We start from the raw sequence: 20,000 nt of genomic DNA on the forward strand, positions 1-20,000 counted from the left end.
TTCCTTCCTTCCTTCCTTCCTTCCTTCCTTCCTTCCTTCCTTCCTTCCTTCCTTCCTTCCTTCCTTCCTTCCTTCCTTCCTTCCTTCCTTCCTTCCTGTTTTGTAAACCATGGACACTAGAGGAAGGGCCATGTAACAGAAGGGACATAGACAGGATGTAGAGGAAGCCCTCTGTGAACAGTTTGCCTGCTCTCTCCCTGGTAAAGGTTTCCCCTGGATCCTTTCTCCTGACAAGAAGCAACTGAGTCTCCTGGTACTTCTCTTCAATGCATTTAATGGATCTTACCTGTGTCCTCCTGGCAGGTTTGTTCCTTTATCCAGAGCGCAGAAAAGCACTGGATTGATCATCAATATGTCCCCTATGCCCACCAGGGGCAGGAGTGGGTTGGCTACGATGATGCCATCAGCTTCAGTTATAAGGTGAGATGCTTGTTCTTTCCTGTTCCAGCATTCAGATTCTCATTCGCTTTGATGGGACTCTCCTGTATACTGTGTGCGTATGCGCGTGTGCACATGTGTGCAGACAGGGTTTATAGTACACCAGCCATCCATGGATGTTACTGATAGGTGTCAGGAATGAGGAAAGGCTTCCCGAGGGAGGAGGGGGCAGGAAGAAATGATGAATTTTGAGCGACATCTTCTCACAGGCTTAAAGTAGAATTTGGGTGAGGCAGGGTATTTCTACGAAGAGTCTAAAATACTGGTGAGAGTTTAATCCTTCACTGCGAGTATGTGGCTTGGTGTATGATTTTCAGTTTGGAAGCTTGGAGCCATTATTGAGACATAACTCCTTTAAATATTTTAGCTCCTGCCTAGGGCAGGCGAGTTAGCAAAGGAAGCAGGCGAATTATGCTAAAGTGGATAGCCCTTTCCACATTCTCCCAGAGCCACTTGCCTGTGCTCAAAGACCACTCCCTCCACTCCCCTCATCACCACCCCAGTGTCGGCACAGAAACAGACTGGACTGTTCATGCCAGTGGAGAGGGAAGCCGGGCAGTTTAGCCCTTCTGTCTAAGCTCCAAATTTCACAATGTCCAGACCGCTCTGTGGTCCACACCTCATGCACAGCCAGGAGAGCCTCAGTTTGTCACAGTGCCTTCAAGTTTTCTAGACTGGTTTATTTTATGGATACGAATGTTTTTCCTGCTTGTATGTGTGTGTACCACTAGCATGGTTAGTGCTCTTGATGGTTAGGAGAGGGTGTTGTTTTCCCTGAAACTGGAATTACTGATGATTATGAGCCACTGTGTATGTGTTGGGTTGCCAACCTGGGTCCTCTGTAAGAGCCGTAAGTGGTCTTAAGAGCTGAACTATCTCTCCAGCTTCTCACACTAGGCAATGAAGAGAGGACGTTTATGACTATAATCTGCATTGAACTCTAGCCTCTACTTCTCACTAGCTATGGAATCTTAGAAATTTCATATGACTCTTATCTTTCTTGGCCACCTTATTCGAGAAAAATAAATAATATTGTCAATATTTTTAGGCCTGAAAGAATACCTATATACTACAATGTGAATGAGTTTTTGAAGCTATTATGCTAAGTAGAATAATCAGTCAAAAGAAAATTGATGGGCTGGAGAGATGGCTCAGTGGTTAAGAGCATTGCCTGCTCTTCCAAAGGTCCTGAGTTCAATTCCCGGCAACCACATGGTGGCTCACAACCATCTGTAATGAGGTCTGGTGCCCTCTTCTGGCTTGTAGACATATACACAGACAGAATATTGTATACATAATAAATAAATAAATAAAAGAAAACTGATAAATTCTGTATGATTCCACTTATCGTGCTAAGTATTTAAAGGGGCAAATGCACAGAGGCAGGGGAACTAGGGTAGGGAGCCAATTCAAGATGCTGTTCTGGCTTCTTGTTTCACTAGGAATAGTTTGTCCTTTGGTCCAAGGACGCTTATAGATTGTACGTAGGATCTGTTTCTAGAACCCTTGGAGCTTCCGACTAATAGTCACTCTTCACCCCCTTTCTTGTATTTTACATTTCTGGAAAATAAATCTCACAAAAGAGCAAAATGGCTCAGCAATGTCACACAGATATTTAAATAGAATAGAATCTTTGTGTATTTGTTTGTTTGTTTCTACCAGAGAGCACCAGCAAAATAACAACAGGTCCGGAATTTGAGTGCAAACCCTGCCATTTAGTTATAGCTAAACTTTAAAAGTCATGGAGGATAGCCTTCTAATCTTCCCATCTGTATGAAGGGCGCACGGTATCTGTTTCATGGTTACTTTTCAGTAGCACTGTAACGTTAAGTATGTGGAAGATTTCAAAAGATAAAATGATCTCGTAGTTCAGTTTGATGGTGACGATGGTAGCAGGCTAGGGATATGGAAACAGTAGCTAACATCAGGAAACGTTAGCTCTGTGCCTGCTAAAGTGAAGGAGTGTTCCTACCTACATTAAACATAAGGCTTACTATTTTACCTGTTGTTTAATGGTGGGGGTGTTGAGGCAGGGTCACGTGTAGGCACTCACTTGTAACCACGACGAGATTTGAACTGCTTTTCCTGCTGCTGAGTGCTGAGGTTCCAAGCACGAACCGTCATGCCTTCCCTGCATTTTAGCCATGTTGAAACCCACAAGTCAGTGCCATTAAATGTGCTCACATGTCGTCTTTTTTTTTTTAAATTTTATTTATTTATTATATGTACAACATTCCTTCCATGTGTGCCCACGCCAGGTCTCATTACAGATGGCTGTGAGCCACCATGTGGTTGCTGGGAATTGAACTCAGGACCTCCGGAAGAGCAGTCAGTGCTCTTAACCACTGAGCCATCTCTCCAGCCCCCTAAATGTGCTCACATGTCGTTTGACTCTCTTACTGTTCGTCTTTACAGCCCCTCCATCTCCCCCAGTTCAAACTCTGAACCCATAAACATTAACTCCCCCCCCCCCCACAGCACCTGGCAATGACTGGTCTACTTCCTGCCTCTGTGGGTTCGACTGCTTTAAATACTTAGAACAGTAAGTGAAATCATATCGATTTCATCATTTTTATTTTGTCTGATTATTTTACTTAGTATAGAGTATCTTCAAAACACGTTCATGTTGTAGTATGTAGTCATTCCTTTGGTCTTGGAAATACTGGAAATATTATTTTTCTTGAATGAGGTGATCAAGGAAGAAGAGAGCCATATAAAAATTTTAAGATTCCATAGCTAGAGGGCTAGAGAAATGGCTCAGCGGTTAAGAGCACTGACTGCTCTTCCAGAGGACCGGGGTTCAATTCCCAGCACCCACATGGCAGCTCACAACTGTCTGAAGATCCAGTTCCGGGGGATCTGACACCTTCACACCAATGCACATAATGATAAATAAATCATAAAAAAGATTCCATAGCTAATGAGAAATAGAGGTGATTCTTTTTATAAACGTCCTCCTTCATTGCCTTCTGCAGGTTTGCTCATCTTCTGTTCTTCCCGCTATACCCAGACTGGAGCGTGGTTAGTAACTGATTGTTACTTTTGCAGGCAATGTTCGTGAAAAAGGAACATTTTGGGGGTGCCATGGTGTGGACACTGGATATGGATGACGTCAGTGGCACTTTCTGTGGCAATGGCCCTTTCCCCCTTGTCCATATATTGAATGAGCTCTTGGTACAGGCAGGTAAGTAACGAGGACCAGGAAGGCAGGGTTCTAAGTGGCAGACCAGACACTGGTGGGTCTATTCTGCTGGGTGTAACTTCTTCGACGTGACATTGAAGGAAGACAGCAAACTTTAATGTCAACCAAATTTGGCCTCTTTGATCTTTCTTTGCCTCATCTGAAAGTGAGATAATCCTAGACGCAGGGCATTTTGACAAACTAAATGAGCTAATGGTCGAACAGCATACTGTTTCCTAGTTAACGTTCATTTCTGTTTTTTTCTTCTCATTTCTTGAACAAGGGGACTAGAAAAGGTGTATACACACACACACACACACACACACACACACACACACACACACCCCTTTTGATAGTAGCAGCTGCACTGGCAGTTGGGACATCCAATGTAAGAGCTGCATTCCCTTAGAGATTCAGGGCTAAAGCTCAGCCAGGCCAAGCACTTACACGGGTTCTAATCTAAGGTTTACCACTTGTGGTCTGGGGTCTCCAGGCCTCAGCTTTGTATCTGACGCCTCCTTCAATGTGGCTATGGATGGCCTCTCTTTGAGGTGTTCTAACGACAAATTAGGCCTTGAACAATGGGTCTGGCTAGAGGTACCCAGAGAGGTTAAAGTGAGGGTGTAAACAAAGGACCTAAGAGCCTTCCATGAATTAGCCACCAGAAATGCCACAAATCCACATAAGGCCCACAGTTTGGGTCTATGCTAACACTTCAGGGTAAGGGAACAGGTCTTCAGTGTGGTGAGATTTTTATCTTTTCCCTCTGGGAAGTAAATCTTGAAATTCTTCAATGCTGGATTTTTGGGTCAGATTTTTCAGCTTTGGAGTGGCTTTAGGGTTGCTGGGAGTTGATAATGGAAAGGAAAAGGAGAGGTGGAAATCTTACCATTTTTTTTCTGATAATTTTTCTCCAGAGTTCAACTCAACTCCTTTGCCACGATTTTGGTTTACATCGCCTGTGAATACCTCAGAACCTGGCTCTGAGAGTCTGCCTGTGACAGAGGAGTTGACCACTGATGCTGTAAAGATTCTGCCGCCAGGAGGAGAGGCTATGGCTGCTGAGGGCCCCAGAAAGTATGAAAATGTGACTACAATCCCTAATGGTGGATTCGTGACCCCTGGGAGAACAATGTCTCCTGCAACACATACTGTAGCTCTAGGAAGTAACACCATGGCTCCTTGGGCAAATGCTACAACCTCACTGGACCTTCTGTCTGAGACCATCACTGAGATGACAATGATAGTCCAGACACAGATACCAGGGGGAGAGACCACGGTCACAGTGGGTAATCAGTCTGTGACACCTGGGGGAGAGACCACGGTCACAGTGGGTAATCAATCTGTGACCCCTAGGGGGGAGACCACAGTCACAGTGGGCAATCAGTCTGTGACCCCTGGGGGAGAGACCACGGCCACAGTGGGCAATCAGTCTGTGACCCCTGGGGGAGAGACCACGGCCACAGTGGGCAATCAGTCTGTGACCCCTGGGGGAGAGACCACGGTCACAGTGGGCAATCAGTCTGTGACCTCCACAGAGATGGTTACAACTCTTGCCTATCTTCAGACTATGACTCCCATTGAGGAGAGAACCTCTAGGAAGACTGTGGCCCTTGAAAGGGTCACTGTTCCCCCTAGAGAGATGTCAGTTACCCCCAATGGGCAGAATACATCTCTAGAGTGGGGGAGTTTGATTACTGAGGTGGAAACTTACTCCCAGGATGGGTGAACTGGTCCTTAACTAGAAGTGGAGGACAGGATGCTGCCCTCCGGCTCCATCATCCTGTCCCCTGGATATGCTCCTTTCTCTTTGGAAAATGGCTTCACTCTTACTGATGGGAACTCTCCTTTGTCAACTCTTCAACTCTTCAAACAGATCTCCTCTCTCTTAAGAAAAAGAAAATTCAGGACACATTGTTATGGATCAATGAACTCTCTTGGTGGCAAATCCTAGGGGAAAACCCTTGCTTTTTCTTCTAAATGATATGACAGAAGCCACTTCAGGCTGCCACCCATGAGCATTTTGTGGGGCTAAGCTGGCATCAAAGCCACCATAGGGCAATTTCCTTTCTGTCTAATAAACTGGAAGCATGAGAATCTTCCTGTGGTCCCTCCATTTATTTTAATTTTCTTTATGTTTTATGCGTGTGTGCCCCACACATTCAGGTGCCTGTGGAGGCCAGAAGAGGGCATTGACTTCTTGGAATCAGAGTTCTAGGAGGTTCTAAATTGCCTGGCATGGGTGCTACAAACCCAATTCTTGGGCTGTACAAGAGCAGCAAGTACTTTTAACTTCGGAGTGATTTCTGCAGCTCACGCTGAGATTCTTAAAATGTTGTCAACAATCCAATTGTCAGCTTCTTCCTTTCAAGGTGAATTCCCTCCATTGCTGGTTTTGGGAACATCTTTGAGTCTGGTCTACAGAGATGTTTCTCTTTGTAGATGCTGAGTTTCCGTCTCTAACACGAGCATCCACACAACATCACTGGGGACCAGAGCCAAAATCTATCTCATCTAGAAAGGTTTCCCACAATCCTCCAGGGGAGCTGCGAGGGAGAGGAAGAAAGTGGATTTCCAAGGACATTTTCTGTTTGGAAAATCTTATTTTATTTTATAAAAACACCCTCACTTACTTACTCCTCAAGAAGATGATGAAAAAACAAAACATTAATTTAAAACTATTTTTTATAGGGACTGGAAGGATGGGTTAGCAATGAAGAGAAATGGCTATCTTCTAGAGAATAGGATTTTGTTCTCAGAACCCAGACTTAAAACTGTTTCTAATTCCAGCACTAGGTGAAGGCGCACACATGGACCACATGCATACAGGCGGGCTCTTCATGTGAGTTTTTCACTCAAACTCGGGTTGTCAGGCTTATACATTAAGCCTGTTTACCACTGGAGCCATCCCCCTTGCCCATCTCTATGGTCTTAATGCAACGTGCCAGTCTCTAGAACTTTCTCCTTAGGTATGCCTTAGTGCTCACTACAACATAGATTCTGAGAAGAGTTTCCCTTGGGAAGCAAGTTGGAATTTATTCAAAGCAGGCCATCATCAAGTGGGAGACGGGAGTTTGTTTAAAATGATTGTAGGTGACATTCTGAAGTCTCTAGATCTAAGTGCCGTGAGTTTGTTGGGCAACACTTTGTGGGAAATGGACTATATTCTGATGATACCAAGAAAAATTTATAAATTTTGTGCCTGTGATAAAAAAAAAAAAAGCTTTAGTAGCCAGGGTTTTTATCAAGGCTACATTAATAACTTACCAGAACCCCAATGATTAATGTTAAGACTCTGACCTTTTGAAGTCATGCCTCGCGTTCTATTTAAGTCTCATTGTTTTTCACATACCTTAAATCACTTCCTTAGACCTTTACAACTTGCATAAACTTCCTTTCTTTTTCCTTCTGGAAACATCTAATCATTTACTATGAGACATAAGCGCTTGATTGTTGAGAGCAGTCACTGAAAAGCAAGTTCTTTTAAATGAAAGTAAACATTTGAGTAACAGCAGGGTAGCTTCAATTCGTGTTTACATTGAAGCTTGTTTTGTGAGTTTTCCTCTCTCAGCATGAAGCCTGCCAGCAGGGTAAACCTGTCGGTGGGTTTGCCTTTATCAGCAGGAGACCTAGTAGGTGGAGAAAAAGCAAGACCTGGCTTTTACTTACAAAATGGATTGACCTGGCCGCTGCAGCCTTTGTGGGAGAACCTGGTGTTGGCTGCTGTTAAACTGATAAAACAGGGCAAACAACACCACCAGTGAGATCTGAGAAGGAAAATTTGAGTAGGAAGCGAAATCCAGATGACGTCTGTAACAACATGACAGAGGCTTACCTGCTGCCTGGACAGCCACCCTGCGGTCCTCTATGGTGACCTTGATAGTGTTGTTTGGGGTAGAGGTCTTCCATCTTTGGCTGCCACACAAGGCAGTATCTGCCTTTGGCCTCTAGATGCAAAAAGTCTGAGAGATTTTCCTGTGTAGGGTGGACTTGGGAAAACTGACCTCCCTTGGTAAGTCAGAGCAGGGTGGTGAACCCAACAGTATCCAGTGCTTGGGTGGGGGCTGGGTGGTGGGTTAGTCATGGGGGCCGTTCTTTGCCTAGAGGTTAATTAACATTACCACATTCAAAGCAAGGCACAGATGGTGTTCCTTGCTGCCCATCTTCTTTGGAGATAGCCTCCGTTGCTGCTACGAGAGCTGATATTTTTGTCTATTAGGGTGTTAGGGTTCAAGAGATTCCATTTCCGAAAGTCTGCTATTTAGGCAAATGCCACCTTCCCTCAGAGACAATATGGCTCCTCCATTAACCTAAGTCTGTGGTGCCTATTAGCATATCAAGGTCTATGCTAGGCTCTAGGCTCCCTAAGTAGCTGCTTCTTTGACTCCTGTTACAGAGTCATCCTGGCGGGCATACCTCACCCCATACCCTAAACCTCTCCGGCCCCCGAGCTTCACTGCCCCCTGTCTTCCCTAATATGACACAGCCATTTTAGCTATGGGCTCTCAGTTCTGCTCTTGGCTCTGCTCCTTGTCCTCTCTTGGTCTGTTTCCCCTCTCTCCTCTTTCCTCTCCTTCTCTTGCTCTCCCCACCTCCTCCGTGGCCTGATCTATTCTGGACTCTTCCTGATGCTTCTGGCTGTCCTTTCCCTCAATCCTATGTTCTCGACCATATCCAGTAGGGATCATATCCTCATTTTCATTTACAAGGGAGGGGAATTGAGGGTTGTTAATCCGTTAAGTCTACCTGATTTCAAGCAAACTTTACTTTTCTTTCTTTCTTTCTTTCTTTCTTTCTTTCTTTCTTTCTTTCTTTCTTTCTTTCTTTCTTTCTTTCTTTCTTTCTTTCCTTGCTTCAGGCTTAGCTTTTACATACGCAGAAGGCCAAATTTGCCCCTGCAAATGAGTTGTATTTCTATTTAGCATGACCACAAGTGTAGTTCTGAACACAGTAAAGAATATGATCATTTATAAGGTTACTGACCATTAACTTACATGTCTCAATTACCTTTAACACTTTGCAACAAATCAGTAGCTTTCTAGTAGATGAGGATTTTACGATTTTATCTCTGTTATGTTTGAGCTTTATAAATTTGAATTGAAGGTTTAACTGAGATTCTTTATCATTAAAATCAAACTTTAAACCATAAAGACAGCCCACAGAGAGACAAGGAACCTTGTCTTTGTGATGTTTAAACATTAGTGTACTTTTATAGAATATTGCAGTTTTTTTTTTAAATATGACTTCAGCCCACAAAGAGACTGGGAACCTCGTCTTTCTGATTGTTTAACAGTGCACTTTTATAGAATATTGCAGTTTTCTTATATGACTTAGTTTCTCCAAATAGCTAAGGCTTCACAAAGTTAGCAAAGACAAAGGCTAGACACGTGGAGATCAGAAGCAACTTGCAGGACTTGATTTTCTTTTTCCACTGTGGGTCGTGGGTATTATTCTTTTAAAAACGCGGGTGGGTGTGTAGACGAACACAGGATAGACGAGACAGCGCAAAAGGAGGAGACAAGACACGCGGCTCCCACGTGGGTGCACTTTAATGGGGGGGGAGGGGGACACGATAAGGGATGGGTGTGCAAGATACACAAGGGTAAAAAGGGCAAGAGAGAGCGAGACCTCGTGGAAGCTCGCTTTTTAACGGGAAGCGCAAGGTTATCTGGGAGAGATGACCTGCACCTGTGCACGCCCGCGTGCGCAGGTATCCGTAATCCAGGAGGAGTCTGGGAGCTGTAGTTTCCAAAAGGAACAACAGTGGGGATCAAACTCAGGTCATCAGGATTGTGTGTGTGACAAATACTTTTACCTTTTGAGCAATATCACCAGCTTCAGTACCACCCACAGCAGAAAAGGTCAGGATAGCCATGTCGGGAACGGGCTGTTTTGTGGTTCCAAACGTGCATGCAGGTTTATACGCAGGCTGGGAATGCGGTTCTTTTGCCATCCTCTCAAAAAAACCTTTGGAACTTGGGGATTTTCAAAGTTTAAAGTAAAAATGGGAGATACAACTGTGAAAAACCAGTACCATTTATTTCTTTAGATGAAAGCAAATCTAATTCTGTGCAGGTGTGGATGTGTTGCAGAGACAGTGGGGAGTGAAGCTGTCTAGGTTCCAAGAGCATGAGTTTCTATCACTCTCTGATTTGTCTGTAGAAGGTATTTGATTAGCAAGATTGATCGTTATTCAGGCTGGGTGCTGAAGGGGCCCTGCTCAAGGCTGGCTGGTAATAGGTGAAGAAGAAGCCTACAGCTAACCCTACTAATGTAAACATGAAGGAGACATGGGAGGAACTCTGTTCACCGACTGTCTAGGCGCAGAAATAAAGCTTCCATACACAGTATGCCCCTCCCCAGGAAAACCTTAGCTGATTTACCTGGCAAGATGCCTGGGATTTTCCCCAGCAGGCTCTGCCACTGCTCCAGCCTGTGCAGGGACAGAATGTTGACTATGCAGGGTGTTTGTGTAAGTTTGTAGGTTTCCTCTTTGGTAAGAATGCTTGCTGGGGGCGGGGTTGAGTTTTTTTTTTTGTACAGAGTTCACATTCTCTCTGTCACCTAAAGGTGCCCAATAATTTTGCTCCTGGGAGGAAAACACCCCTTGTTTCATCAGCTCAGCACGGAGTTCTGGAGACACTGGATGTAGTCAGGTCCTGGGCACTGGCCCAGATCTAGACAGAGCAGAAGAAACTAAGTATGTTAAGAAAGTGACTAACAAAGATTCCAATTCAAATGAGAACATTCTAGAATGAATGTAGTTTAATATTGCATATATAGTAAGAGTCTAAATTAGGTTTCTTATTTCAAGAAAAAATTATATCCTTCTTTGGATTTTCCTGAGACTCCTACACAAAGTTCCATGCTGGTTTCCGCAGCACCGTCATTGATTTGCTTAGGACTTTGTCCTTGCCTCCCCTGCTTCTCCCTGAAGATGTGTCCAGCCTTCTCATCCCATCCCCGCCTCCTATGAGAAACTACAGACAACATAATGAGAGCTCTTTAGTGAGCAAAGCAGGTAAAATATAGTTTAATTTTTTACATTAAATTTAGTTTATTATTGTTATTTTTTATTCTGTATGTAGGGTGTGCGCATGCATGTGGAGGTCAGATGACAACTTGTGGGAGTCAATTCTTTGACATCATTTGGGTCCTGGAATCAAACTTAGATGGTCAGTTTAGATGACAAAGACTTTTACCCATTTAACCACCTCGCTGGTTCAAAATATGTGTATTTTAACAGGACATTTAAGAGTTCTGCTGCCTTCTCCCAGTTAGATAGTTAGCTCTATAACTTGAGGACTGTTGACTAAAAATTTGGAGTGGAGAAGGTGGAAGAAGAAATACAAATTTTATGACTTATTCCATATATACTTGTGTGTGCCTACTACGTGGACACCTCCATTAAATGCAGTGGTGACATTAGAAACCTGATTATTGGTGACTTTATATAAATTACATTTGCTTATTTATTTCATGTGTGTGCAGACACCTGCCACAGTGCTCCTGTGGAGGTCAAAGGACAACTTGAAGGAGTTGGTCCTCTCCCTCCACTCTGTGGATTCCAGGGTCCGAACTCAGGTCACCAGGCTCGGTGCTGTCATCCTCTGAGCCGTGTCAGCAGCCCACTGATGACGAGTACTTAAGTGATGAAGCTGAGAACAGTGCGGAGCTTCTGCCTTGCACACATTATTCCATGTTGTGCCAGGGTCACAGACTCAGTGCTTATGTGTGAATATGCTGAAACACGAGCTTTCTAATTGTACTAAGAGAGTCTGGGTGTTCAGAGACTGACAGTGGACAGAGACATGGATGTCAAATGGGAGTAGCTTTTGAATAGCTGGGAGGGGAATTGCTTGGCTGTTTTGAGATGGGCGGGAAAGGGAGCAGGGCTTAAGCGATAAGATAATTGTCTAGGAAAACACTTTTGTCACACGGCTTGAATTTTCCAGTCACATTTTCAACCTTTCAAGATCAATTGGTTTTTTTTTTTTTTTTTTTTTTGGAAAGGGTTTACACTTACACATCACTGTTTGTCACCACAGGAAGTTAGGACAGGAACTTAAATAGGGCAGGAACTTGGAATTAGAAACTGATGCAGAGGCCATGGAGGGGTGCTGCCTACTGGCTTACTCCTCGTGCCTTGCTCAGACTACTGCTTTCTTTTTTTTTTTAAACTTATTTTTAATTTTACATACCAATCCCAGTTCCCTCTCTTTTTCCTTCTCCTGCTCCCCCGTCCCCCGTCCACTCCTTAGAGACAGTAAGACCTCCCACAGGGAATTAGCAAAGTCTGGCACACCACTTTGAGGCAGGACCAAGACTCTCCCCTCACCTATCTAGGCTGAGCAAGGTATCCCTCCATAGAGAATAGGCTCCAAAAAGCCAGTTCATGTAGTAGGGATAGACAAACATGGTATGAACTCACTCATAAGTGGATATTGGACGTGAAGTAAAGGACCTCAGAGAAGCTAGGTAACAAGGAGAACCCTCAGAGAGACATACATGAATCCCCCTGGGAGGGGAAATAATTTCCTCTGTAAGTTCAGAGCATGGGGGGCAGGGAGAGAAGGGAAGGCAGAACAGGACGGGGAAGGGAGAAGAAGGGGGCAGGGAGAACATAAGGGAACGGGATGGTGGAGATGGGGGAAGGACAGAGAGGGAGGGAGTCATCATGGGCTTAGCGAGAAACCTGGCACTAGGGAAATTCCCAGGAATCCACAAGGATGACCCAGCTAAGACCCTAAGCAGCAGTGGAGAGGTCAAGTCATAATGACCTTCCCCTGTAATCAGCTTGATGACTACTTTAAATGTCATCATAGAACCTACATCCAGCAGCTGGCGGAAGCAGTTGTAGAGATTCACAGTTAAGCACTGAACCAAGCTTCCAGAGTCTGGTTGAAGAGAGGGAAGAGAGATAATAAAAACAAAGGGGTCAAGACCATGATGGGAATACCCATAGAAACAGCTGACCTGAAGTAGTGGGAGCTCACTGACTCGGGACTGACAGCGGGGGAACCTGCATAGGACCAAACTAGACTCTCTGAATGTGGGGGACAGTTGTGTGGCTTGGGTAATCTGTGGGGTCACTGGCAGAGGGACTAGGATTTATCCCTAGTGGCTTTTTGGAGACCATATGTTTTGTAAGTTTAGAATATTGCCACCAGGTGGCAGCACCATCCATGCTTTCTTTTCTTTTCTCTTTTTCCTTTCCTTTCCTTTCCTTTCCTTTCCTTTCCTTTCCTTTCCTTTCCTTTCCTTTCCTTTCCTTTCCTNCCTCTCCTCTCCTCTCCTCTCCTCTCCTCTCCTCTCCTTTCCTTCCCTCCCTCCCTCCTTTCTTCCTTCCTTCCCTCCTTCCTTCCTTCTTTCTTCTTTTCTTTTTGGTTAGGGAATGAGAAAAACAATTACTAAACATGTTCTTAAGAAGGAAATCAGTATGCTGGGTGGTGCGGCACATGCCTTTAATCCCAGCACTTGGAAGGCAGAGGCAGGTGGATCTTGGTGAGTTCGAAGACAGTCTGGTCTACACAGTGAGTTCCAGAACAAGCTCCAAAGCTACAGAGAAACACTGTCTTGAAAAACAAAATCAAAAACAAAAACAAAAACATGAGATCAGGAGTTGGAAGAGGCGAGGCCGGTCTCAAAATGTAGGGAAAACCACCACCTTATCTCCTCAGCCTGACTCTGGTCATCTCTGCTGCTGCTGAGGGGAGGAGGGCCATGATATAAAGGAACCAGAACTCGAGGAATGAAAACCAGGATATGTGTTACCTTGAGGATGAGGTTTTGCTTTTGCTTTTGTTTCCAAAGGAGAAGAAAAGCTATGGGTACCATCAAGATTAATAAAGATTAGATTCAAAAGTAGAGACTCTTGATTAGGAGAGGTGATAGTTCATCAAACAGCATGGCCATTCAATCTAAACTAACTTATAAAACTAGCAAATATCTCTCATTTGATCAGATATAACCCACAGAAAATGGGAACTCCCCAAAGTTAGCATTGGAACAGGGTTTTTTTTTTTATATTTCCAGCAGAATAAAAGCATCCAACTAGGGATTATAAAGACCACAGGAAGAAAGAGACATCTGAAGAAGGACAAATAATCAAGAGAAAATGTCCCAATAAAGAGAGCAAATTGACCAACAGAACTGAATTTCATAAAGCTTCCCAAATGTTTGTTTCTACTGTTCTCTACAGATATATAAAGAAAATGATCTTTTTTTTGTAGTCCTAATTCAATTAAAAATTAAAGCTGGCTCTGGAGATAGTGTGTGGCTTTCTCTTTCTCTAACCCAAGCATGCTTTTTAATGCAAAATCCAAAATCTCAGTCTCATGTCAGCAAAGCCAGCTGGTATGGGAAAGAAGAAAACCAAAATTAAGGGACTTACCTCATAATCCTTAGTCTTTATTTTGATTCTTTAAAACTTTTCTTAAGGTATAAATATTATCTCAAAATTTATAAAATTATATATTTAAATTTTCTGTCTTGTTATTAATGATCTTATAGAGTACTAACTCTAATTAAGTCTAATTCTAGAAATAGACTTAATCTAGCTTCCTGTACGTGATTTCAGGATTGTGTCTGGAAGGTAGCTAGGAACTAAGTTTGTGTATCCCAGATGTATTTAATAGATTGTGGTCCTTTAACTTCTTGGAGATTTGCTATATATGATATTTAAAATATTTAAATTTTTTTGCAGTGAACTGTGACTATTTCTAGCAGTGATCTTTGAGGTCTCCAAGAAGATGATGGGGGCTCTGCAACAATGATTCAACCTGGATTGTGGTAATGCCACTAAGCTGAAAAACACTACAATCCAAGATCTGTTTTGACTACAAACTGCTTAGGACAACTTCGAAGTAGTTACTAAGATGGCTTAACCTCGAAGGCTACTTCAGCCAGGACTTCAGATAAGCCTTACACTTTCCCATACTGAGACTGGAAAACAGCTAGCTCTCCTAGGACTTGATAATTATCTCAATTCTCTCAGGGTCCTTCAAAGATTCTGTCACCCCCAGACAACAGAAAGTAATTTTAAGAACATGACACTCAGATTCCTAAGAGGTGGAGTGGGTGGTTTTGGGCCATTTGGTGGATTATGGATGTTTATCTTAGTTTAGGCAGTTGGATGCAAGTTATTATTCATACTGGTCAGGGAGAAAACTAAACAAAGGAGATTTAGATTCAGGGATCTCATTCTGAAAAGAAGAAAGGGGAATATAGGAATGATGGGAAAAAAGTAGATTATTGAATCTACCTTTAAACTAAAACCAGCAACTATGATCTCAATTTTACATTAGTATAAATTTTTATATATTGATACAAATTTAAGGTTATTTTTGTTATACTGTATATATGCTTCTACTCTAAGGTATTGTACTTATGCAGCTCATTTAACAATGTAATGCAAAATTATAGTCCTTGAAAATTATTACAAAATATTTAGGATAATTAAAAATGAAGGTTTGTAGTTAGTCATCTATAACAATCAAATTTTTGGCCATGGTAGGTATGTTTTCAAGGTTAAACAGATATATTTTAGATAGAAAGATTGTTTTCAGTTCCAAGACCTTCAAAATATGACATTTGAGATGTTTTATTTAAATAAAGCTCTTCATGACACTGAGACACATCTGCTCCTGGCAGCATGAATTTACTCCAAGAAAGAATGATGGGTATCCAAGAACCTTCATATGGAGTTTGGTTTCATTGTGGCAAAGTTAGCTACTGGGCAAGAAATTGTCCTTGCCTCAATTGCTGACAGTATGCTGTCCAAATTGGATAAGCAGGACACAAAAGAAAGTGACTGCCAAACTTTGTCAAGACAAGATAGAACAGTCATTTAAAATTCATGCTTCACAGAAAAGTCTGTCAGATATTTTAGGTCTGTAGGCCAAAGGTGGATGCCCCAATGTTGCAGAGGAACCTTGGGTGAATGTTCATGTAGTTAGATGTTTCTGCCCTTTGTATAGTTTTGGAAGTTGTATATTCTGCACTTCCTGTTTACTCAGGTATTATTATATCCTTCTTGGATCTCTGATAGGGCTAAAGACTACTATTTTCCTTTTTATCAAATTCAGAATAGAAACTTACATAAGAGATGTAAAGTGTAGATGTAAGGTTGAGAGACATGAAGGCGTTGGTTGTTTTACCTAAGAAAACATTTTAAGGTCTAAAAAGATATTTCTAGGTTGGTAATACAACTTATGATATAGAGTGAATTCCTAGGATATACCCATTGCTTCTCACTCTGCCTGATACTAAGCAGGAACTCAGCACACAGACTAAAGAGGCCATGTCACGGGGAATTAAAACTTTTTGGGTTATTTGAGTTTTTTATGTCAATCTAGGAAAGAATGAAAGAATTTCATTCTATGAAATTTCCAGGGAATTCATAAATCTTGGAAGGACTCCCCTGACATAAATGTTGTAACTTGAATTTAAAAATCCCATGTCTTGGGGGCTCAAATTCTATCTACGACCTTGACATGTACAGGCTAAGATCTACCTAGTGGCAAGACTAGTGGAAGAACATTCAAGACTGGTGCCCGAGAATTGAAGGTAGTGGTTAAGGTATCCCTGGGTATTTCTCAAAAACGAAACTACGTGGCTGGACACCCAGCAAGCACTATTAGACCACAAACAAAGAGACAGAGTAGGAACATTCTGGACCAGTCTTTATGTTTTTGTAGGGTGACTGTGAGACCCTCGCTCCTCCCTGGATGCCGAATTGGCAGACAAGAGGGCCCAAGAAACCCAGAAGTGCATGGGCAGTCCCATCCTCAGTTCTGGAGATTCTGCAGTCAGGAGAACTCGTGAAGACAGTGCCTACTTCTCAATCGTAAAACAGGCTAAAGTAGGCCACACGGTTCCGATGTTTTCTAAAGTCCTTGTCTGTGGACAGCTGCAATAAAAGAACATTGTCTAGTTCAGTATCCCAGAAAGAGTCCTCTGCTTCTGATCTTCCTGACTATGACGTGGAACCTCACAGTATAAAACCTGTGGCCCGGGTAAAGCCCAAGCCAATAGGACTTGAGGTGTAGTGATTCGACATTCATGATAACTGAGAACACTGTAATCTGGAGTTCATCATGCTAGGAATTGGCTACTTGGAAATTTTTGAGCAGTTGGTCAACATCTTGATGGCAAGGATTATATGTTTAACTATATGTTACCCATAGATCCTAACACATCTATCCATATATTAGGCATTTAACAAATATTTATGGATTTAATCCTAAATTCCACTAGGAAAAAAAATAAACCTAGAATTATGATAGCAAACCCAAACTAAGTATATATTCTATGTACTGTATGAAATGCTTTTCCATATTATCTGTTAGTTAGCTTTACAACAAGGCCAGATAAGTTGTATTATTAAATTAATTTTAAAGAAAAGGAAGTCAATACAAAGAAAAGCCCTAAAGATCACACAGAAAAGAAACACTGGACCCCTGTTTGAGGACAGGTAGTACTTTCCACGCTCTTACTCAGAAGCTCTCCAACTCGCCAGTGATCTAACACACGCGATATGTCAGAGAGAACAATGAAGAAGGAGTCATGGATGTGGACTGTAGCTGCCCAGTCACCTGATCGTTACTGTTCTCAGCATCTTCTTAAATCATATAGGATATTTCCCCATGTCTACCCTAAGGAATTAGCAGGTGCAGGTAATCCCTTATCTAAGGATCAGATAAAATGTCATAATTATCTATAAAAAGCTAACGCAGATGAGTTTCCAAAACTATCCTCACATTGACATACACACAAAATATAACTTCAGGGGACCATGAACTTTTCAAAGTTTCCTTACAAACTTCTGGTTAAGAACAAAAGATAATACAGGATATAGTACTGGACAGAAAGGTGTGTTAGCAGCCAATCTAATTACCTCAGCTTTTAGAGTTCTTTTCTCTAGATATGGAACCTGACACCAGTCTGGAGATCCAAATTTCATTGGCCAAACAATCTTTGGGGGTGTCTTCTTCTCTGGATTGTATGTGCCAGGGCTAGAAATGAACATACAAATATGGTTGATGATGGACCATGAATTCCACCCTCCTTGGGAAAAACAAGACTAACCTTGTCAGGCAAATATGAGTATCATTTCCCATTAGTGTGTCTCTAATTAGGTTGCCAGTGTTAAAGAGAACCAGCCTCAACATCCAAGCAAAGAACTTAAACATATTTCTATAACTCAGTATCCTTAGCTGAAAGACCAGAGATCTCAGGCTCGTGAGTGCTATGAGATCCACCACGGTGATGGGTTAGTACTGCCCACAATTTGAACATGGTGAAATACATGCAGAGACAACTTTTCTGCAATCTAGGGAGAAGCAAAGCAGAACCAGTTACTTTGGCTCTCAATAATGAGATTATTTGTGAATTGCCTGTGTTTGTAAAGCTGTGGTAGACTTTACTGTAAGGAATAGTTTATATCTATATAGTTTATTCTATATCTATAGAATCAAGACTAATGCTTAAACTTCCTTAACAGAAGCTTGGAAAAGTTGCTTGCATTCTCTGGTTCTTGGATTCTCATCAGTTAAGGAAAGACTTAGATCATTTCCCCTGCAGTTGCATATTGAGAAGGTTCATAGGCATCTAGACCAAACCCCACTGGCTTACAAGGGCCAGATATTCTAGCCAGCCCCTCTTCTGTGTTTACATTTCCTCCCTTCTCACTGTACCCTAACCACGACAATGTCTTCCTTTTCTATCTCGTCAAATTTCTTCTCAACTTAAAGAATTTGCACTTGCTGTTCTTTCTGCCTGGGATGCTCTGTCTGCACATAACAGATTAAGTCACTTTACAGGACTGGTTTAATCTATTTGCTCAGATCTCAGGCCAAGTGACACATGCTGAGTGTTTTTCTTAGCAACTTTAAACAAAGTCGCCCCCCAGCTCATCAGTCTATCACATCATCATTCTGCTCTAACGTCTTTACTGGACAGCACCAGTTCGCCACAGGGTCTGGTGTGCTCATTACAGTCTTAGCTTATAGCTACTGTCCCAAGGGAACTGTCACTTGGTTCCCTTCAGTTTTGGAAGTGTTACAGTTTGACTAATAAATTGTATGGCAAGCATTCTCATTACTGTTGGTATTTGCTTGAGTATTTAATTCTGATTTCTTTGGCTCTAACCTGTACTCTCCAAGAGAGCAGGATCTCTGTTTGGTGGGCATATTGAATTCTCTGTGGAAGCCTCACAAGCGCCTGACACTTTAGTAAATGTCTATTGAATTAATAACCAATTCTACAACTCTACAGTACCAGAGAAATGAGAAGTTAGAGGTCACATCTTTAAAGATTGAGCTTGGAAAGTTTGGACGTAATTCCTGCTTTATGTACTTCTTTCCTATGGAATGCCCAGTAAACAGGAGACATACCCAGGATAAGAAGGGCCCTTAACTTCAGACCTAAATCGAGGCATCATGACATTAAATGGAGCAAAGCTTTGTTTGTATTTCTCATCATAAGTACAATCTTTCTGGTACATTCCTGGATATGGCGTCACATCCTGTAATTATAAAAGGATTGTGTTAGAGGTTGATAAGATACAATCTATATTATCACAAATTATTTAAGGCAAAGCAAAATAATAATTTCATGCTCTTTATAAGTCAGCTATGGTTCAGGGTGTCAAAGATGTAGAAATAGGCCTAAGTAGGCAAAAACCTAAAGATGGGTGTGGTTTACACACACACACACACACACACACACACACACAATATGGGTAAAGAATCAAAGCAAGTTGGTACAGTCCATCTCTGGGAGATTTTTATAGTTAGTATTGCTAGTCCTTGACTATCCAACAGGATTTTAGTCAGGGGCTGCAGCTCAGTGCAAGCACATTGGTCTGGTACAGCCTAGGCTCAGAATTCATCAGTAAAAAGGAGAAAGATAATGATTTTGCTTTTGCTCACAATTAGACTTGAAACCCAGTCAGCACAGATACACACACAATGAAAAAGTTGGAATTTGTGTGGAACTTTAATTGACAAGATAGCATGATGTAAATAAACATAGCTTCTCTATTTTAACTTTAGGTTATGAAAGCCCTGTCCTGGGTCTGTTTCTTCAGTGAACCAGTTTCCACTCTCCCCAGGTTACTTCCTGCTTGCAGTGGCTAATGCCTCAACCTTTTATGTTGCCGCCTGGACCACCTTACAACCTCCGAACGTTACCTTGCTGACTGGCTTAAACCGCACTGCTGTCCTGGCTCCAAGAGCATAACCTTTCGTACTGGCTGGGATCCGAGACAGGTTGTATGCCAAGCCATTCCACTTCCAGTGGAAGGAAAAGAGGGAAGGAGGGGAGGAGAGAGAAGAGAAACATCAGTAACCCAATCGTAAGCGGGGTGAATTTAGAATGT

The 20,000-nt window shown here is 42.3% G+C and overlaps 3 protein-coding genes and 1 long non-coding RNA gene across 4 annotated transcripts in view; 3 read left to right on the top strand and 1 right to left on the bottom strand.

Moving 5' to 3' along the window:
• Window positions 1-20,000, top strand: part of LOC126493842 (acidic mammalian chitinase-like) — a 109,886-nt gene that overhangs the window by 6,935 nt on the left and 82,951 nt on the right.
• On the top strand, window positions 268-5,716 carry LOC126493844 (oviduct-specific glycoprotein-like). The gene is made up of 3 exons (XM_050130971.1): window positions 268-420; window positions 3,487-3,622; window positions 4,537-5,716. The coding sequence occupies exons 2-3, from the start codon at window positions 3,490-3,492 to the stop codon at window positions 5,346-5,348; spliced, it is 945 nt and encodes a 314-aa protein (XP_049986928.1). The 5' UTR covers window positions 268-420; window positions 3,487-3,489; the 3' UTR covers window positions 5,349-5,716.
• On the top strand, window positions 10,206-19,867 carry LOC126493848 (uncharacterized). Its single transcript, XR_007589889.1, has 3 exons — window positions 10,206-10,640; window positions 14,325-14,410; window positions 19,734-19,867. It is a non-coding gene; the product is annotated as an uncharacterized lncRNA (long non-coding RNA).
• Cimap3 (ciliary microtubule associated protein 3) overlaps window positions 15,357-20,000 on the bottom strand; it is a 5,861-nt gene continuing 1,217 nt past the window's right edge. Inside the window, exons 3-6 of the mRNA XM_050130972.1 lie at window positions 19,813-19,911; window positions 19,015-19,145; window positions 17,517-17,634; window positions 15,357-16,529 (exon numbers count right to left, since the gene is read on the bottom strand). Of these exons, the coding sequence (XP_049986929.1) occupies window positions 16,461-16,529; window positions 17,517-17,634; window positions 19,015-19,145; window positions 19,813-19,911 (417 nt within the window). The 3' untranslated portion in view covers window positions 15,357-16,460. The remainder of the gene's footprint in view (window positions 16,530-17,516; window positions 17,635-19,014; window positions 19,146-19,812; window positions 19,912-20,000) is intronic.

Source organism: Alexandromys fortis, unplaced genomic scaffold (assembly GCF_014885135.2).
Source record: "Alexandromys fortis isolate MF-2015 unplaced genomic scaffold, M_Fortis_MF-2015_v1.1 scaffold_356, whole genome shotgun sequence".
NCBI lineage: Eukaryota > Metazoa > Chordata > Mammalia > Rodentia > Cricetidae > Alexandromys > Alexandromys fortis.

Coding starts and splice junctions, on each gene's coding strand:
- LOC126493844 (XM_050130971.1), top strand. CDS start 3,490: ATGTTCGTGAAAAAGGAACATTTTGGGGGTGCCATGGTGTGGACACTG. Junction 3,623..4,536: donor TGAGCTCTTGGTACAGGCAG/GTAAGTAACGAG, acceptor ATTTTTCTCCAG/AGTTCAACTCAACTCCTTTG.